Genomic DNA, 18,858 nt, shown 5'->3' on the forward strand with positions numbered 1-18,858 from the left:
TTTACTTTTGGTAACTACCATTGTTGTATGTATGAAGGTTAGATAGATTTTATGTTAAAGTATGCCTGTGCACATGAGCTAAAAATTGTATGCAGGCGTTAATAGGTAGGTAAAATTTATAAATAACTAGCGGACCCGCGCGACTTCGACTGCGAATGAGTCAACTTCAAAAAGTAGTCGTATGTTTTTTTTTTTTTTTTAATGTATTCCTTCCTTTTTTCCTTCGACATCGAAGACTGTTCTAGGTCGGTACATTGTGCAGAGTCTACAACCGGGTACCTACTACAATATCTTAAATATTAAGACCTTACATACATATTTTTATATTTTATTAAATACGTTAACTTTTTTTTTTTTTCTATTATAATTTTTTTTTTTACTCTTTTTCTCCCTCCATTTTCTGTCTTTGTTTAATTACATAGTTTACTTTGTTTAAAGATATACCATTCCAACAACTTCTTTTAAGTAATTTTACATGACTACCTATTATTCAATTTTTTTTTTCTCTTCCTTACCAACTTTTTGCATTTAATTTACTACTAGTAAAGATTAGCGGGTAATCATAATTATTATATTATGTGTACCTGCAATCCACACATAACATAGCAACCAGAGCCTTTACTTTTTGCAATAACAATTTTTGGTTAGTTTGGCGGGCGTTTCAATATATAGATGGTTTATATATAGATGTATATTACAGTAATATACACATATATTTTTTATTTATATAATATATATGTATTGATGTGTGGGATACATTGTGTGGTATGGTATATTAATGTATTCATTTATGTAGAAGGGTCGTTGCACTGTTCACAGATTAGTTAGTCTTGTTTTCTTTTATTATAATTCTTGCTAAGTTCTCACAATAATCAAGGAATTTTTCCCTTGTTTCAATATTGCTCATCAAATCATTAAATAGGTCTGGTTGTATGTTTTTTCCAATTTCCATTTCAGTGTCATATCTCTGTCTTCCAAATCTCGAGCATTCGGATATGATGTGAATAATATCCTCTGCTGTTTCTGGATCGCATTTACATGATGGGTTGTCCCTTCATTTAAACCTATGGAGGTAATACGAGAACCCACCGTGTCCCGTAAGAATCTGCACTCTTATCGGGTTTAGTTTGGTTTGTTTGAGAATTTTGTAGGCCTGTTTGACATTTGGTAAAAATAACTTAGTTGTTCCGGCAGTTGATCCTGAGGTATTTTGCCATACCTATTTTGCCATTTTTCGAGTGTGTCACTTCTTATAGAGTGTTTTATGTAGGAAATTGGGCATGCATCGTAGTCCGCCTTAGTTCTTTTATATAACGCTGCTTCCTTGTCAAGATGATCGGCCCTCTCATTACCCTCAACACCTACGTGGGCCTTTACCCAGAAAATATGTAATGCTTTCCCTTGTTTTTGAATGGCTATCAAGTTTTTCCTTATTGAACATGCCAGTGGATGTGTGGTTGTATGCCTTTTTATCAGGTCAAGGGAAGATTTTGAGTCACTAAATAGGTTAGATTTTTGGATATTTTTATCTTTTATATGGCGTACTGCTCTATCCAATGCATACATTTCAGCCTGAAAGACAGTGCAGAATGGTTCTAGTTTAAGCTTCATGGCTTTTGTCTCCACGCCACGTTCCCAAACAGATATAGCCACCCCTACTTTTCCCTTTATTTTGCTTCCATCCGTGAAGATGAAAGCACCTTCTATGCGATGTTTTTGTATCGTTTCTAGGTTGAGACTGTCAATGCAAGAGTAGTCTATACTTTTATTAAAAGCAGGGTGTTCCGCGTCCATAAAGCTTATTCTCTGTTCTATCTCACGATCATCGGGCAGATATTCAAGTGGTCGTCCCCTCTTAGCTTCGTACAGCTTTGCTTGTTCCTGGACTCTCAAGTCCAGAGGTACCAGACCTGCTAGTAGTAAAGCCGAGTGTAATGAGACAGTTTTGTAAGCTTTACATATTTTCTGGGCAAATTCCCTTTGTATGGTATTGAGTTGTTTTTGTATACCCTTTTGTTCCAAAGATTTGGCCCATACACTAGCGGCGTATAGAACAATAGGCTCCACGGCTGCAGCATATATCGTCCTTATAACCTCAGGGTTTAGGCCCCATGAAACTTTAGCTGCTCTAGACAGCTGTTTGTATATGTTAAGTGCTTTCTTAGAGATATTAGAGATATGTTTTTTGTATGTCAGTTTTGAATCAATGGTAATACCCAAGATTTTGATTTCCTTGACGAGGGTTATATCCTTTCCGCCCATGTTAAGGTGTGGGGTATCATATTTAAATTTCCTGGTTATCAACATAGCATGCGTTTTTTGTGCCGCAAATTTCAATTTATTTAATGATCCCCATTGATTAATTTGTTCAAGAGCTGTGTTTGCCTTGATTTCTATGTCTTGCGTATTGTGTCCGGAGAAAACAAGAACAACATCATCCGCAAATGCTTGGCAATATACCCCTTGTTCGTCCATAATGTCCAACAGGGGATCCAGTAGTATGTTCCAAAATATCGGACCACCTATCGAACCCTGCACGCACCCTCTTTTAGACAGGACTCTCCAGCGTAAGTGACTTGTACCTTCCTGTTTTCTAGTAACTGGTCACAAGTTGATACAAGTTTCGAGGACACATTTTCTCCTTTAATTGTAACTTGACAGAAGGCCACCAAGCGCTGTCGAAGGCGCCCTCTATATCTAGAGATATTAGTATTATTATTTCTTTTTTGACAAGTCTTTCTTTTATGTAATTAGTCAGGTCATACAGTGCATCCTCTGTACAGCGCTGGGGAACAAATCCATATTGCCGTGGATTTAATTTTGGGTTTATATGCCACTTTAATCGCGAAACCATCATCTTCTCAAGTGTTTTACCTAGGATCGATAGAAGTCCGATAGGCCTATATGATTTAGGATGGTTGTAGTCCGCTTACCCGGGCTTTCGCAAAATAATTACGGATGCCGTTTTCCAGGGCTCTGGAAAATGAGCCAATTGTAGGCACTTATTGGATATATTTAGAAATAGATTCGGATTGTGGTTAACAGCTGCCAGACAGATATCTGCTGTAAATCCATCTAGCCCTGGGGCTTTGCGTAGACTGAAACTGTTAATTGCGTTTTGGAGTTCGTTTAAGGTAAAGTAGGGGTCATCATTTCCATCGCTATTAATATCGGCTGCCTTTTGTCTTATTCTGGAGTGATCAGGAGTATCATCTTGGATATTATCGTCCGGAAAGAACGTTTCTGTTAATAGTCTTACAGAATCTGCGGGACTTAGTGTTTTTCCCTCCTTCATCATGGGTTTATCGTCTTTTTCCGGTTACTTTGATTATCCTGTAGATACTGTCCCACATGCTCTCTCTCTATCTTGCTTCGAGCAAAAGGTTTTCCAGCTCTCGGTTTGGGCATGTCTGGCTTGATCTTCATATTTTTCTTTTGCTTTTATATATTCTTCTACAACGTATTTACGGCGAGATTGAGCTGCGTATAACTTTTTAGGCTTTCCAGTTCTCTTGACCACCAAGGTAGATTAAATTTGTTTAGGTGTGGGAATTGCTTTGTTACATGCATTTGTTATACTTTTGATATATGTATTGATATTATATTCTAATTCTTGTACGGTATTTATTTGTTCAATTGTATTTTCTGTAATTGCTGCTCCTTGTAATTGTAGTTTAAGTTCATCAGTGAAAATTGTCCATTTAGCTTTTTTAGTATTATATTTTCTTGTCGTGTTTTTAGTCCTACATTGTATATGTTTCCCTAATTTTATGTTAAATGTAATAGAATTATGGTCTGAACTTGTGTAGCCCTTGTCTATCATCCAATCGTCTACCTTGTCCAAAATGTCTACGCTACAAGTTGTAATGTCAACTCGGCTTGTAAATAGCTTTCCATCTCTTACCGTTTCGAATGTAGGTTCATCTCCGATGTTCAGTATGTGGAGTTCCATCTCGTTTAAGAAAGAGGCTAAATCGGCACCCCTTTGGTTTTCCAGTAGTCGTATGTTGTCGCGGACTGTTTTATAGAACTTTAATGAAACAATTCCAATATACTTACTACATATTTCCGTCGTTTGGCGTTAACGCATCGCACGGCATTTGAATCCTTTAAAAAGGATATTTTTTTCAGTTTTTGCAGCCTTAATCGATACTATCAATCCAAAAAAAAATCGAAATCAAAACAGCATTTTCTGATATAAGCGCGTTCAACCAAACAAACTCAAAAGCTAATAAAACTACTACGCTTGATAATATTTCAACTATGCCCATCCAAAAAAAATTACGTCAATCTAAAGTTTTAGATTGCGTGGATTTTGAAAGACAAATGCGGAAAAAATAGCGATGCTATCCTGTAGGAGCTGTTTGCTTTTCCGGTATAAAAAGTAGCCTATGAGCTATTACAGGATGGTACGCATGCATTAGATGTGTGAGGTTTTATGTCCTTTATCTCCGATAATATTTATCAGACCTTCATTAAAAATAGACAATACATGCTTATTTGAAAGTTTTCAAACACTTTCAAATAAAAAAAGAATTATAAAAATCCATTCAAATTTAACGGAGGTATGAAGTAAAATTGATAAAAAGTTTCATCCTGTTTCCCGGAGGAAATTTACTGTTTGTCGGGATAAAAAGTATCCTATATGTTGACCCAGAATACCAGCTACAACTATGCCAAATTTTATTTAAATCCGTTCAGTAGTCTTCACGCGATGCCCGGACAGACAGACAGACAGACAAAAATTCAATTAAAATCTTTTTTGGACTCAGTATCCATTATAAAGCAGCCCCCGGTCATAATTGTCAAAATATATTAAATGTACAGAAATCTTCCAGTTACAGATTTATTGTAAGTATAGATAGTGCAGACTTTTTGTGTTATACATCGCGTAGATCTACTCAGGGCTCCAGTAAATGATGCTATCCTAGCTCAGATATTACATTCTATACTAGCAGACCCGCGCGACTTCGTCCGCGAATGAGTCAACTTCAAGAAATAGTCTGTTTTTAGAACTATAAAGAAACAATTTCGACAATTCCGATACTTACTACATACTTCCGTTGTTTGGCGTAACGTACCGTTCACGAATCGCACGGATCAGAATCTCTCAAAAAGGGCATTTTTTTGCAGTATTTCTATACCTGTCGTAACTTCTAAACGATAGGTTCAATTTGAATAATTTAAAGAGGAATTTGCAGGAACATCATCAATTTTACTATCGATTTGTATCGACTAAAAAGCCCCCCGGTCAAAATTTACAAAATATATTAAATATACGAAATCTTCCAGTTACAGTTTTATTATAAGTAAAGATGACTACGCCACGTTAATTTAGAGTCTATAACTAATCCGATGTAACTAATAACTATCTTATAACTAATCCGTGTCTGATTGTTTGAGTATTTATAGTGAGATTGATTTAAAGTGGGAATTATTTTATTTTTCGCAGTACGATATACGACGTTTTATCAACATTTATAGTAAGCAAATTTGAAACCATTCATTTAAAGAATCTAGGTCGCTTTGTGGGCCTATTATTTGATGCATTAAATCTCCAAAATAGAATAGGCATGTATCGTCCGCAAACAATGACACCTCTCCGGCCAGCCCCAAAGTACCTATGCTATGTAAATCAAAAATAACAAAGGACCCAAAATGCACCCCTGAGGAATACCACAGACATTATCCTTTGGCTTATTTAAAATTTTCAATTTTTACTACTTGATGTCTCTTTGTTAAATATGATGCAAACATTTGATGCATGTCTATCGATACCAATACTTTCCTACTTTTTTAACAAAATAGAGGGATATACCGTGCCGTAAGCCTTTTTTAAATCAATATAAATACCTTAAACTAGGTTCTTTTTATCTATATTAAATTTTATTTTTGATATCAGGTCAATTGTTCCTGATTTGATTTTTTGCGAAAACTATATTGTCAACCAATTTCATTCAGTAGCTTATATGCAAATACTTGTAGTACATACTTATAATTTTTGCTGCATTTGTCTTCATGTAAAATATTTATATTGAAATCCCCAAAAGCTATTGATCTTTTCTTTGCTCTAATTGTGGGGAGAATAAATCAAAAAAGTTTTGTATGTTAATTGAGGGGGGCTATTTAGGTAATCGGCATTTACCGTGAGATTAACGATTTATACTGTGGTTGTATGATGGTTATAGGCAAAGAGCATATACACTACGTTATAGGCATTGATTTAAATCTTAATAACAAGACACTAGAAATGCCCTTTAGGCTGTGCCTTTAGCACTTTACGTATAGAAGACACTTTTCGCCGAACGACCACGGCTACCCCGGTTGTACCAGGAGCATTTCTGTTTCTTACAACGGAGTACACTAGTTGTTTATCATTAAGAGGCAATGTGGTTTAGATATATGTAGTAAGTCGCTAATTGACGCGTATTTATAGTATCACATAACAATTGCTCTACGAAGTATAAAGTAAAGAGATTTCTACGGTTTTAGGTTTCATAATTTATAACGTGTGGTTCAAGTGTGAGACGCCGCACTCTTTAATTTAAATTCTATATGTAGAACGTCACGCCTATCGACTGATGTCATAAGAGTATGAGTGATCAATTAGAAGATATTTTGTTCTGATAGCCAGACGGACGGGAAAACAGACAAAGTCCCATTTTACCCACCAACGATGATTAAAAAAAAGGCATTGACAAATTTTAATTGCAATATTTTATTTCATAATGATACAAATTTTAATATTAAAATATTGAGTTTGCGATAAATAAAGCTTAAAAATATAAAGGTATTAATTATTCTCTAAGTCCAAGTTCAATAAGCTACACAGGTTTCATTGTTGTCTGTCTCCGCAATCAACCTGACTTGGCCAATTACAAATTCCCAGGTCTGCATTATATTGAAGACCATTTCCGCATTGTAGTACAATAGGGACGCCATGGCTACATTTGAAGAATTGACTGCAAATCTCGTGAGCTACAAGTATGCCATCAGATTCTTCGCGCGCGCATATTTCTGATGCCATCGTAGGGTTACCATTTTCAGAACTATCATTATTACCAGGAACGATCCTTTCACCACAATCCACATTTTCAGCCCAGTCACACCATTCTTTGTAAGAATTATACATATGGTTACCACTGCACTTCAATGCATTGGGTTCTCCTTGATAACATTTGTAGTACTGGTTACAGTTTTCATGTGCGATTAAAACGCCGTCAGATCCATCACGAGCACAGATTTCTGGTGCCTCGTTAGGGTCCAAATTTAAAGTTTCTTGACCGTCACTTTCAGTATTATTGTATGTAGGGATGACCCTGTCACCACAGTCAACATTATTGGGCCAATCACAACGTTCCTCGTTAGCATTGAAATATAGATCTTTTCCACATTTTACAGTTATTGGAACAAACAAATTGCAGATATAGAAATGGTCACAATTTTCATGGGCAATCAGTATACCGTCAGATTCATCTTGTGCGCAAATCGTGCGTGCTTCAGCAGGATTATCATTGATAGGTCCTACAGTAGTATTGTTGTCCTCATTCTCATTATTGCCTTCATCACTACCGCTGTCATTACTCTCAGGCTCTGCCATAGTTTTATTACCACAGTTGACAAATTCAGGCCAGTCGCACTCTTCCGTGCTCGGATTGTAGACAAGATTATCAGGGCATCTTTGAGCAAACAGTTGCTTACCAGAACATGTATAGAACATATTGCAATTTTCATGGGCTATTAAAACGCCATCAATTTCTTGCAGCGCACAAATCTTTGCAGCATCAACGTGATCGTTTTCAGCAATTTCCTGAGTGTTGTTACTGTCTCCATCACTACCGTTGTCATTCTTCTCAGGCTCTGCAGTTGTTTTGTTACCACAGTTGACAAATTCAGGCCAGTCGCACACTTCCGTGCTCGGATTGTAGACAAGATTATCAGGGCATCTTTGAGCAAACAGTTGCTTACCAGAACACGTATAGAACATATTGCAATTTTCATGGGCTATTAAAACGCCATCAATTTCTTGCTGCGCACATATCTTTGCAGCATCAACGTGATCGTTATTAGCAATTTCCTGAGTGTTGTTATTGTCTCCAGCACTACCGTTGTCATTATTCTCAAACTCTGCAATTGTTTTGTTACCACAGTTGACATATTCAGGCCAGTCGCATTCTTCCGTGCTCGGATTGTAGACAAGATTATCAGGGCATCTTTGAGCAAACAGTTGCTTACCAGAACACGTATAGAACATATTGCAATTTTCATGGGCTATTAAAACGCCATCAATTTCTTGCAGCGCACAAATCTTTACAGCATCAACGTGATCGTTTTCAGCAATTTCCTGAGTGTTGTTACTGTCTCCATCACTACCGTTGTCATTCTTCTCAGGCTCTGCAGTAGTTTTATTACCACAGTTGACAAATTCAGGCCAGTCGCAGAGTACCGTGCTGGGGTTGTACATAAGACCATCAGGACATCTGTGAGCGACTAGTTTGTTAGCAGAACACTTATAGAACATATTGCAATGTTCATGGGCTATTAAAACGCCATCAATTTCTTGCTGCGCACATATCTTTGCAGCATCAACGTGATCGTTATTAGCAATTTCCTGAGTGTTGTTATTGTCTCCAGCACTACCGTTGTCATTATTCTCAAACTCTGCAATTGTTTTGTTACCACAGTTGACATATTCAGGCCAGTCGCATTCTTCCGTGCTCGGATTGTAGACAAGATTATCAGGGCATCTTTGAGCAAACAGTTGCTTACCAGAACACGTATAGAACATATTGCAATTTTCATGGGCTATTAAAACGCCATCAATTTCTTGCAGCGCACAAATCTTTACAGCATCAACGTGATCGTTTTCAGCAATTTCCTGAGTGTTGTTACTGTCTCCATCACTACCGTTGTCATTCTTCTCAGGCTCTGCAGTTGTTTTATTACCACAGTTGACAAATTCAGGCCAGTCGCAGAGTACCGTGCTGGGGTTGTACATAAGACCATCAGGACATCTGTGAGCGACTAGTTTGTTAGCAGAACACTTATAGAACATATTGCAATGTTCATGGGCTATTAAAACGCCATCAATTTCTTGCAGCGCACATATCTTTGCAGCATCAACGTGATCGTTATTAGCAATTTCCTGAGTGTTGTTATTGTCTCCAGCACTACCGTTGTCATTATTCTCAAACTCTGCAATTGTTTTGTTACCACAGTTGACATATTCAGGCCAGTCGCATTCTTCCGTGCTCGGATTGTAGACAAGATTATCAGGGCATCTTTGAGCAAACAGTTGCTTACCAGAACACGTATAGAACATATTGCAATTTTCATGGGCTATTAAAACGCCATCAATTTCTTGCAGCGCACAAATCTTTACAGCATCAACGTGATCGTTTTCAGCAATTTCCTGAGTGTTGTTACTGTCTCCATCACTACCGTTGTCATTCTTCTCAGGCTCTGCAGTTGTTTTATTACCACAGTTGACAAATTCAGGCCAGTCGCACACTTCCGTGCTCGGATTGTAGACAAGATTATCAGGGCATCTTTGAGCAAACAGTTGCTTACCAGAACACGTATAGAACATATTGCAATTTTCATGGGCTATTAAAAGGCCATCAATTTCTTGCTGCGCACAAATCTTTGCAGCATCAACGTGTTCGTTATTAGCAATTTCCTGAGTGTTGTTATTGCCTTCATTGTCATTTTCATTAACGTTAGTATCTTCGTCATCATTGTTTGAAATAGTTCTGTTGCCACAATCGACACTTTTACGCCAGTCACACCAGCGCTTATTTGGATTGTAATAAAGGCCTCTCGGACATTTAAGACTAATGGGCTTCTGATTTGCGCATTTATAGTAATAATTGCAAGCTTCGTGAGCAACTAAAACTCCATCGGAGTTGGATTGTGCACAAATTTCTGGTGCTTCAGTCGGATCACAATTGCAAGTGGCGTTGTCACCGTCTCCATCGCTTTCATTTACTGTGCTTTCGTTTTGTTTTGGTTTTGGCTCAGTAGTATTTCTACCAGTGCAGTCGACTTTATATGGCCAGTCGCACTGTTGGTTAACTAAATCGAACAAGAGATCTCCCGAACATTGACGCTCAACAACGACTCCATTAGAGCACTGATAGAACATGCCACAATGCTGGTGAGGGAAGAATGTTTGAATTGCTACATCTAATGGACATATTAGGAAGCTTAAATCCAAGTCAAGTTTTATATCATTTCCTAGTACAGCGGCGAATGCGCAGACCAATATAGCTGCGACTGAAAAAAAAACATAATCTTTTATTTTTTGGAAAATTTTAAACCACAGATGGAAAAAGTTGAAACATTAAGAAAAACATGTATTTAAACAATGGATTAATATTTTAGATTATTGCAAAAATATTTAAAAATTCCAACCTATTTGCGTTTAATGCATTCAATTATCACTTGATTTAACGGCGAAGGAAAACATCGTGAAATTTTCATTCTCAAAGTACTTGGCTAGCTTGGTGAACCACGGCCTTAGATAATAGAGCAAATATTTTAATAGGTACCTACCTCTCATTTTGTAGCTTATGGTCACTTTTACTTGTATTTTCCAATGCACTGTACTGATTGGAATACAAGTAATGCACACAAATTGGATTAAAACTTTAGTTTATATATGAAATGATTATCTTTTGATATCTAAGATTATAAAGTGATTTCAAAGGATTTAACGACCTCATATATTTCAAATTGTATGATAAAAAAGTACTTCAGAGTTATAGATAATTAAGTATGTGTCAGTCTTCGTCATTTAAGTTCCCATACTTCAGTGTATGGGATGGAACTGTCCTCTTAGAAGTTCAACTGTATAGAACTAGGGGTTCACTGACATCACTTTGACGCCTTCTCAGGCGCAGCGGTGAGCGCTGTGATTTTAAATTGAAGATGCCGGGTTCGCTTCCTGTAAGGTCAATTTGGAAATTTATAATTTCTTAATTTTCTCTGGTTTTCAGCCGTGGCTAGTTACCGCCCTACAGACAAAGACGTGTCCCTAAGCGATTTGGCATTCCGGTACAATTGCGTAGAAACCGATTAGGGGGTATGGGTTTAATATAACTACCATACCTCTAACAGGTTAGCCCATGACCGCGTCATCACTTACCAGCATGTGAGATTGCTGTCAAGAGCTGGCTTGTAGAGACATAAAAAAAGGAGTGATATATTAATATTGTTTTGTTTCAGAAATATTCTTATTTTAATTACATGAAGGTATGCCAAATAAAATCAATATCATTTAACCTCTAAAAGCTAGCCCTTGACTGCATCTGCATCAAGTGGTGATATGTGATGATGTAGTCTAAGATGGTAGTGGGCTCACTCGTTAGGGGCATTGAATTTTAAACATTCAGCCTTTATTACAAGAAGTGCATTACGTCCAAAAACATTGAAATGCCCCGCGCACGTTTGACTTCAACTTTCGGAATGTTGCTAGCTCACAATTTTTTCTTCTTTCTCCCCATTTTATGGTAAATATTAGAGGTAAAATAATTAATGTCAACTGCTAAATGGTATGAAATGACTAACCACCTGTTCGAGAAACACTACTTAAGTGGAGTGGTTTTTGATGCTTCAATATTAGTCGTGTACACGGTTTCTGTATGTTCTTAATTCTGCTGTTTTTTTTTTTTTTTTAATTTTATTTATCAAATAAAACAATCACATTAAAATCTTTAATTTTTATTAATTATTAATAATCAAAGCACCGAAAAAAACGCAGAGTCACCAATGAAGTATACATCAACATTTCGCAGGGCATGCAAGAAGCTGCACTAAATAGGTTATTCAAGGGGCGGATAAACAAATTCCTTAAAAGCCGGCAACGCATCGGTGGCTCCTCTGGTGCTGCAGATGTTTATGGGCGGCGGTGATCACTTATCATCAGGTGACCCACTTGCTCGTTTGCCCGCTATTAATATTTAAAAAAAAAAGTAAAAGTGCCGCCCAGTGGCAATCAACCCGAAGCGGAGGTGTTAAGCCTCATCTGTCTGCAATCACCACGGCAACCACGCCCTTCAGACCAGAACCCAGCAGTGGCGTGCATAGAGGGTATGCACAGGGTATGCAAATGATATTAAATGGAGAAAATCTCCAGTACGAGTTATAAAAAACTTAAGGATAGGCATTGTAAGAGTTATAAAAAGCCCACCCTTAAGTATTTATAACTTGTATAGGAGATTTTCTTCATTTTCTCCATCTGCATACCCTGTGCATACCTCTATACACGCTACTGGAACCCAGCAATGCTTCTTAGCGGCAGAAATGAGCGTAGCGGTAGTACCTACTACCCCAGATTGGCTCTGTCAAAAGAAGCTCTACTCCTCAAATTTATTAGGGGAGTGGCAATCAGCGGCATCGATATTGAAAAATATTATAGATATTAATAAATAAATAATAAATAAAAATCCTTTTATTACATGCAAATAATATTACAAACATAGTAAAAAAGAATGAAATAAAAAATAGTGTCTATAAAGTTTACAATACAATTTCGTTTTAACAATTTTATTCTTTTATTATAATATTTAGGAATTAATTTATTATTCGTTTCCATATTTAATTTGCAAGGACCCCTCTCAGGTGAAGGCCTCCTCGAAGGATTTCCATTTTGGTCTATTTTTTGCTGTTTGTAACCAGTTTGTTCCTGCGGTCTTCTTAATATCATCCTCCCATCTCGTGTTTGGTCTTCCTATTCGGCGTTTGCATGGCGGGCCGTTCCATGTAGTGACATTTATTAGTCCACCTGTCATCTTATATCATCTTATATTATTATATTATCTTAAAACTGCACACATATTGTTTACCTATTCATAATATAGAATAAAACGTATAGACTTATAGTAAGTACTTGGGCACGAGGAATGGCAACTCACTGTGATACAGTTTTAACTAGTACAGGAGTTGGCGTAACTGGAACCTGGTCTTACAAACATTTTGTACATTCCTATATATTTTCAATTACTAACCTCATTTATTATGTAAGCAGGTATTATTTTTGGTTTAAAGGTCGCTGGTACTTATAAAACTGTGAAATCTGATGAAGGCACCAGCAACCAAATCTTATGTTTTAAGAAGTATTGTTTCTTTATAAATCATAAACGCAATGTTTTTTTTTATATACTTAATCTAGAACTCTGCGTACAAACTATTTTTGGCCTAAATAAAGTTTATTATTATTTATTATTATCTATACATGATAGATATTATGACACACAAATAGTCATCATCGTCATCTTAGCCTATAATAATCACCACAGGACTAAAGGCTTCTCCCAACGGTAGGGTTTGCCTCTATTCACCACGCTGGGCAGACGGGTTGGTAAACGCTGCATATTGTTGAAGTATCGCAGAAGACCGTTCTCTGTCAATGCTCAAATATTAGCAAAATATTTTTCATTGGTTTGGCAACACTGCTTGACAATACCACCCAGCCATTTAACCAAATCATCAAACCATAACCACCACAGAGTACGGGCCTCCTCTCAGAATGAGTTAGGTTTAGGTCGTAGTCCGTAGATATTGTATAGAAGCAGGCGTTACTTTTCGGAAATCTATGATATATTATGAATATTAAGTATTTTGCTATACTCCGCGAAAAGCATACTCCGAGAATCTGTATGGTGTAATTTATAATTTCTTCAATCCTTATACTCCACACCAAAGAGATCTTCGGCAATGTACCATCTACGCACGTTTCGCTCCGAAACCGGAGCATCCTCGGGAGATGTTGACTTTACAATTAATATTTGTTAAGTTCAATAATTCATTGTAAAGTAAGTTTAATTTGCTTAGCTTAATTTTCATAATATATTTAGGCCGTAGTCCACCGCGTTGGCCAATTGCGGATTGGTAGACTTCGCATGCCTTAAACAAGTTTATGAGAACTCTCAGGTATGCAGGTTTTCTCACGACGTTTTGCTTCTCCGTTAAAGCAAGTGGTATTTAATAACGCCCGACTGGCGCAGTGGGCAGCGACTCTGCTTTCTGAGACCATGGCCGTGGGTTCGATTCCCATAACTGGAACATGTTTGTGCGATGAACATGAACTTTTTCATCACGATGTTGATATTTTGAATTGTTTGAAACGCACGTAACTCAAAAAAGCTAGAGGTGCGTGCTGGGATTCAAACTCGGCCCCCCGAAAGTGAAGTCGAGGTCCCACCCACTGCGCTATCACTGTTTCCTAGATTAATATATAGACTACTTTTTAGCCCGGAAAAATCACCCTGCAATGTTCCGTTCGCGTTAAAAATTGTAAAGGTCTATACATGTACGAGTAACATCGCGGGGCGCAGCTTGTAATTTAAATTCAATGGGCATCTAGAAATGCGACGCTGACGTATTTGCATAAGCTAATATGTAGGTACAATAGTAGAAAGTACTCAAATTTTCGCAATATCTACAAGTAATTCAGGCAATTAGCGCTAATAGGTGATTCAGAGTGCAACAAAAAAGGATATAAAAGTTTATTGAATAGGTATTCTAGATAATCATATACGATAATTTCAGATTTATTTATTTTATTAGCAATAAGTCTGAGAAGTAATAACTCAACAGCGCGCGGCATTCTTGATTCATATCTATCATTTAGGTACAAGGTAATAAACAAAAATTAGCAAACAAATAAAATTTTAGTACCTGTCTTTGCTGCCTCGTGGGCCTAGTGGTTAGCATGTTCACAAGGAGTCGCGAGGTCTCAGGTCCGAGTCCCGGATGTTATAAAATTGGCATTGTTTGTTTGTTTATTTGAAAACTTGATTGCAGTAGTGATATTGAGGTGGCAACAGGGTGGTTAATCTTTATATATATATTTATTGTGTGCGTGTGTATGCGACTGAACTCCTACTGGACGGCTGGACCGATTTGAATGAATTTTTCGGTATGCGTTTGGGTGGCACCCTGGATGGTTAAATTCACAAAACAGCCCGACAGATGGCGCTGGGGTCAGCTAGTAAAATATATTAATTAATTAAAACTAGTTTATTTTTTTATTCAAAGCAACACTAAAAGAATCACACGTAATACATTGACGTATGGTAATAGACTTAGTTATTAGAAACACATATGATTCAACTTATAGGTATACCTACCAATAACATGCTTAATAACTATTCAAGTCGACGCTAAATGAAGATGGACACTATAACATGAAAAGAAAATGTAAAAACAAAAAAAAAATTAAAAGAGAAACTATAAAAGTATACAAAGGAATACCTTACTTAAAGTCAAGTCAAAGACAAAAATATCTTTACTCAAGTAGGCCCGGCCCATAGGTGGCACTTTTGATGCGTACATAAGAATTACACGGTAGTGAGATTATGGCGATAACCACAATCGTAAACTTAAAACTAAAGCTACGAGGGTTCCAAACACGTCCTGTTCTAAGAAGAAGCCCACAACAAACTTAGCCGGGTGTTTTTTTTTTGTTATCACCATCTCACAATGTCATTTAAAATTATTAAAAGAGCAACATGGTTATAGCTATAATTCACACCCAAGCTTTTTTATCGATTACGTAGTCCTTTATACCATAATAGGACTTTTCTACAAGCGTTTCTACGTTTAATACATATATACATCATAATATATACACAAATACACATATATACATGATAATACTAGTCGCCCAATGGTCGAAAATTGACCATAATTCTTTAAAATTCCAAGACTACTTCCTTAATCAGAGATTTTGCCAAGTGAGACCAATATTTAAAAGTTTAGGAATCCTTGCACTTCTTAGTGCCCGAGGACAACCTAGGTATTTAAAAAACTGTAGTACCATGTGTGTAAAGATATTCAATGCAATTCCAAAATCAATAGCCGTATCACCGTATCAAAAATTTAAGAACAGGTACATTGAAAAAGTGACTATTGAGATGTCACTATGTGACTATTGAGATGATGTAGGTATTTTATTAAATTGACGAATTTCTTCAATATAAGCCTCAGAACTAGATTGTTTATATTTATATATAATTGACCAAATTTTTGCTTGGCTGGACATGTTGCGACTTTGTTATTTTGTTAAGAGTCATTTCATCACATATTCATAAAAAAAAATTACATTTAATTTCTTTGCACTTAAGTTTTGTTAATTTGCCTGATCTTTTCAAATAAATTGAGGAGCTTGATTAGCCTCGATGCAGTGGCGTGCACTTCATATACGCACAAAAACACTGCCTACCCTAAAATGTATGTATAGCTCGTATAAGAGGAGGATTTTTGCCATTTTATACAATTTTCCTGCTGCCTCGATGCCATGAAAGGCTTCATCATGTAATTATCGGAGCCATACAGTTCCTCGACAATACGGGCAAATTTAGAAGATTCAAAAGGGTTAAGCCTATCGAGCTAGTTTAGTCAGTGGCGTGCACTGGGTTTCTTACCAGGGTATGCATACAGCAGGAAAATTGCATAAAACAGCAAAAATCCTCCTTTATACGAGTTATATATTAATTTTAGGGTATGCAGTGCTTTTGTGCATCTATGAAGTGCACGCCACTGAGTGTAGTGTAGTGAAAGTGCAGTGCTAGTGCAATTTTAAGAGTACAAGAATATACTGTTTGACAAGGTTGCTTGGAAGCATCCGGCTCCGCTTTCATCTCTCACAAGATAGAAAAATGAATGTTAAAATATAAAATGTAAATTTTTGATGTTGGAAAAGAGCAACTGCTGAGTTTCTTGCCGGCTTCTTCTCGGTAGAATCTGCCTTCCGAACCGGTGGTAGAGTCACTACACACGTACAGACTTGACGTTTCAAAAGTGCTTGTATTAGGCCTACTTGAAATAAATGAATTTTGAATTTTTTTTCATATTATAAACACATATCATAAGTCATTGGACTAGTGTAACTTAAGTAGGTACTGCTTCGTCTATTAGTTATCATATTCAACTGCAAATCAAGGTTTCGATCCTCGAGTCAAAATCGCTCAGGGAAACTGTTGTTACTTAATCAATTACATTTTCTCGAAAACGAGGCCGGCCGCCTTTTTTTTGGCGCAACATGCGTTGACACATTCGTCTCATCTCAAATCGCCGCAGCTTTAATTTAGTATGCCTAATAGGTGCATAATAAGTGCTAATTCAATTTTGAATTGAGAGGGCGACCCTGGGGCCATGGAGTCTAAGTGCAAGCAATTTCTTGTGAGACATGACACCGCGGTTGCTTACTTCTTTTGATGACAGAAGGGCTAGTTATATTTTGAGCAAAGAATCAGCTAAGCCAGGAAATGCAGCCCGCATTCTTGGCACCATTCCACCCGTGCATGACTAGTACAGTAATTAATTTAGTTTTAATTTTTATTGTAAATCGTCAATATTTTTTTTTAAAGTAATATGTACCTACTACATTTATAGTATAACGCTAATGTTAACGAAATGGTAAAACTTATTAACCTATGTCTTATGATTAATAAACCCAGCGACCGTTGCATGTCTTTTTCACAGTTTCCTCAGATTACACGTAAGCACATCAGCGTGTACAGAGTCGTTTGTGTCAAGTGAGAGTATCCGACGGTCTTCCTGCCACAGTGATGATCGCTGTCGAAGTGTAAGGTCGCAGGTTCCAGTCTCGGCCGGTGGAATTTGTAAAATTTATAATAGAAATTTCTCTGATATGGTTTGGGCGGTTTTGGTCTTTGCTGGATACCACCCTGCCGAATGAGACGTGCTGCAAATCGATTTAGCTTTCGAGTACGATGCCGCTTAGAACCCAATTAGGAATATGAGTCTATGTTTATGATTGATGAAGGGATATTGGAAACTGCCAAACCCTTAACAAGTTAGCCCACTCCTATAATCATTCCTACAGATGAGATTGCAGTCAAGGGCTAACTTAGGTGGTTGTGGTATAAGTAGTGCGTAGTAACTAAAAAAAAGTATTATAAATTTCAATTTCAGTGTGACGTCTATCCTTAGACTTAAAAATCAGCTGAAAATTTTAAACAGCTGAACAATCATCAAATATAGCGAAAGTAAATCATATGCTATAAAGAATCATTCGCTTCACTTTACTCTACGACCTTCGTCATTAAATACTCCTTCGAATAAAAAAACCGCAATCATCGGGACACCGATGTGAATCAAACTTATTACACGTGTCTATTTATGTCAGAGGTAATTCATTAATCTCCGACATAAGTATAATATTATAAATATATGTTTATAAATAAATAAGCTATGCTTACTTTGGGGCTAGATGGCGATGTGTGCACTGTCGTATTTTATTTATTTATGCTTTGCAAAGTGTTGCTCTGTTCACAGACTATGGCATTCTTCTTACCAGGTGGCCCATCTGCTTGGCCCATCAATTATAAATAAAACGAAAATTGTCGCCTACTTGTTTATATGTAGCAAATATTTATTTGGTAAGCATAATATTAATAAAAACTTCATGAAAGTGCCCAAAGTTGTTGAAAAGCGAAGTTTCAGTGTAGTGAATTAACCGAGAGCACGCTTCTGTTAGCTTTATCCAACTTATCTATATTTTTTATTTAACTAGTGCAGGTAGTCTAACTATAGTAAGTATGATTATTTAACACATTCAACAATATCTTATTATTTTTAGGGCATATAAGCCGCTATTCTATTTTACCATAAGAAATTAACAAGCTTCGTGCTCTGTAAATTGTATTTTAATCACAGCAGATCAAACTAAATCCTTCCCTTGAGGATTAACAGTTGTCCAAAAAACTCGCTTGCAATAGTCAATTTATAAGCTTAATAACGTGCACCGCTGCATTTGTTAAAACGTGCAAAACGGAACGTTGACAACCGTCCGCTTCACAGTGCACACGTCACAGAGCGGTGGTGCGGACT

General features: G+C 36.9%; 2 protein-coding genes across 2 annotated transcripts; both read right to left on the bottom strand.

Annotated features, from left to right (window-relative positions):
- Nucleotides 1-1,122: 1,122 nt before the first annotated feature.
- On the bottom strand, nt 1,123-2,475 carry LOC120632890. Its single transcript, XM_039902929.1, has one exon. The coding sequence runs from the start codon at nt 2,473-2,475 to the stop codon at nt 1,123-1,125; it is 1,353 nt and encodes a 450-aa protein (XP_039758863.1).
- Nucleotides 2,476-6,783: 4,308 nt separating this feature from the next.
- Nucleotides 6,784-10,565, bottom strand: LOC120632608. The gene is made up of 2 exons (XM_039902537.1): nt 10,555-10,565; nt 6,784-10,275 (listed from the first exon to the last, which is right to left on the bottom strand). Exons 1-2 carry the CDS (start codon nt 10,559-10,561, stop codon nt 6,836-6,838), a joined length of 3,447 nt encoding a protein of 1,148 aa, XP_039758471.1. The 5' UTR covers nt 10,562-10,565; the 3' UTR covers nt 6,784-6,835.
- Nucleotides 10,566-18,858: the final 8,293 nt, after the last annotated feature.

This window comes from Pararge aegeria, chromosome 20, assembly GCF_905163445.1.
Source record: "Pararge aegeria chromosome 20, ilParAegt1.1, whole genome shotgun sequence".
NCBI lineage: Eukaryota > Metazoa > Arthropoda > Insecta > Lepidoptera > Nymphalidae > Pararge > Pararge aegeria.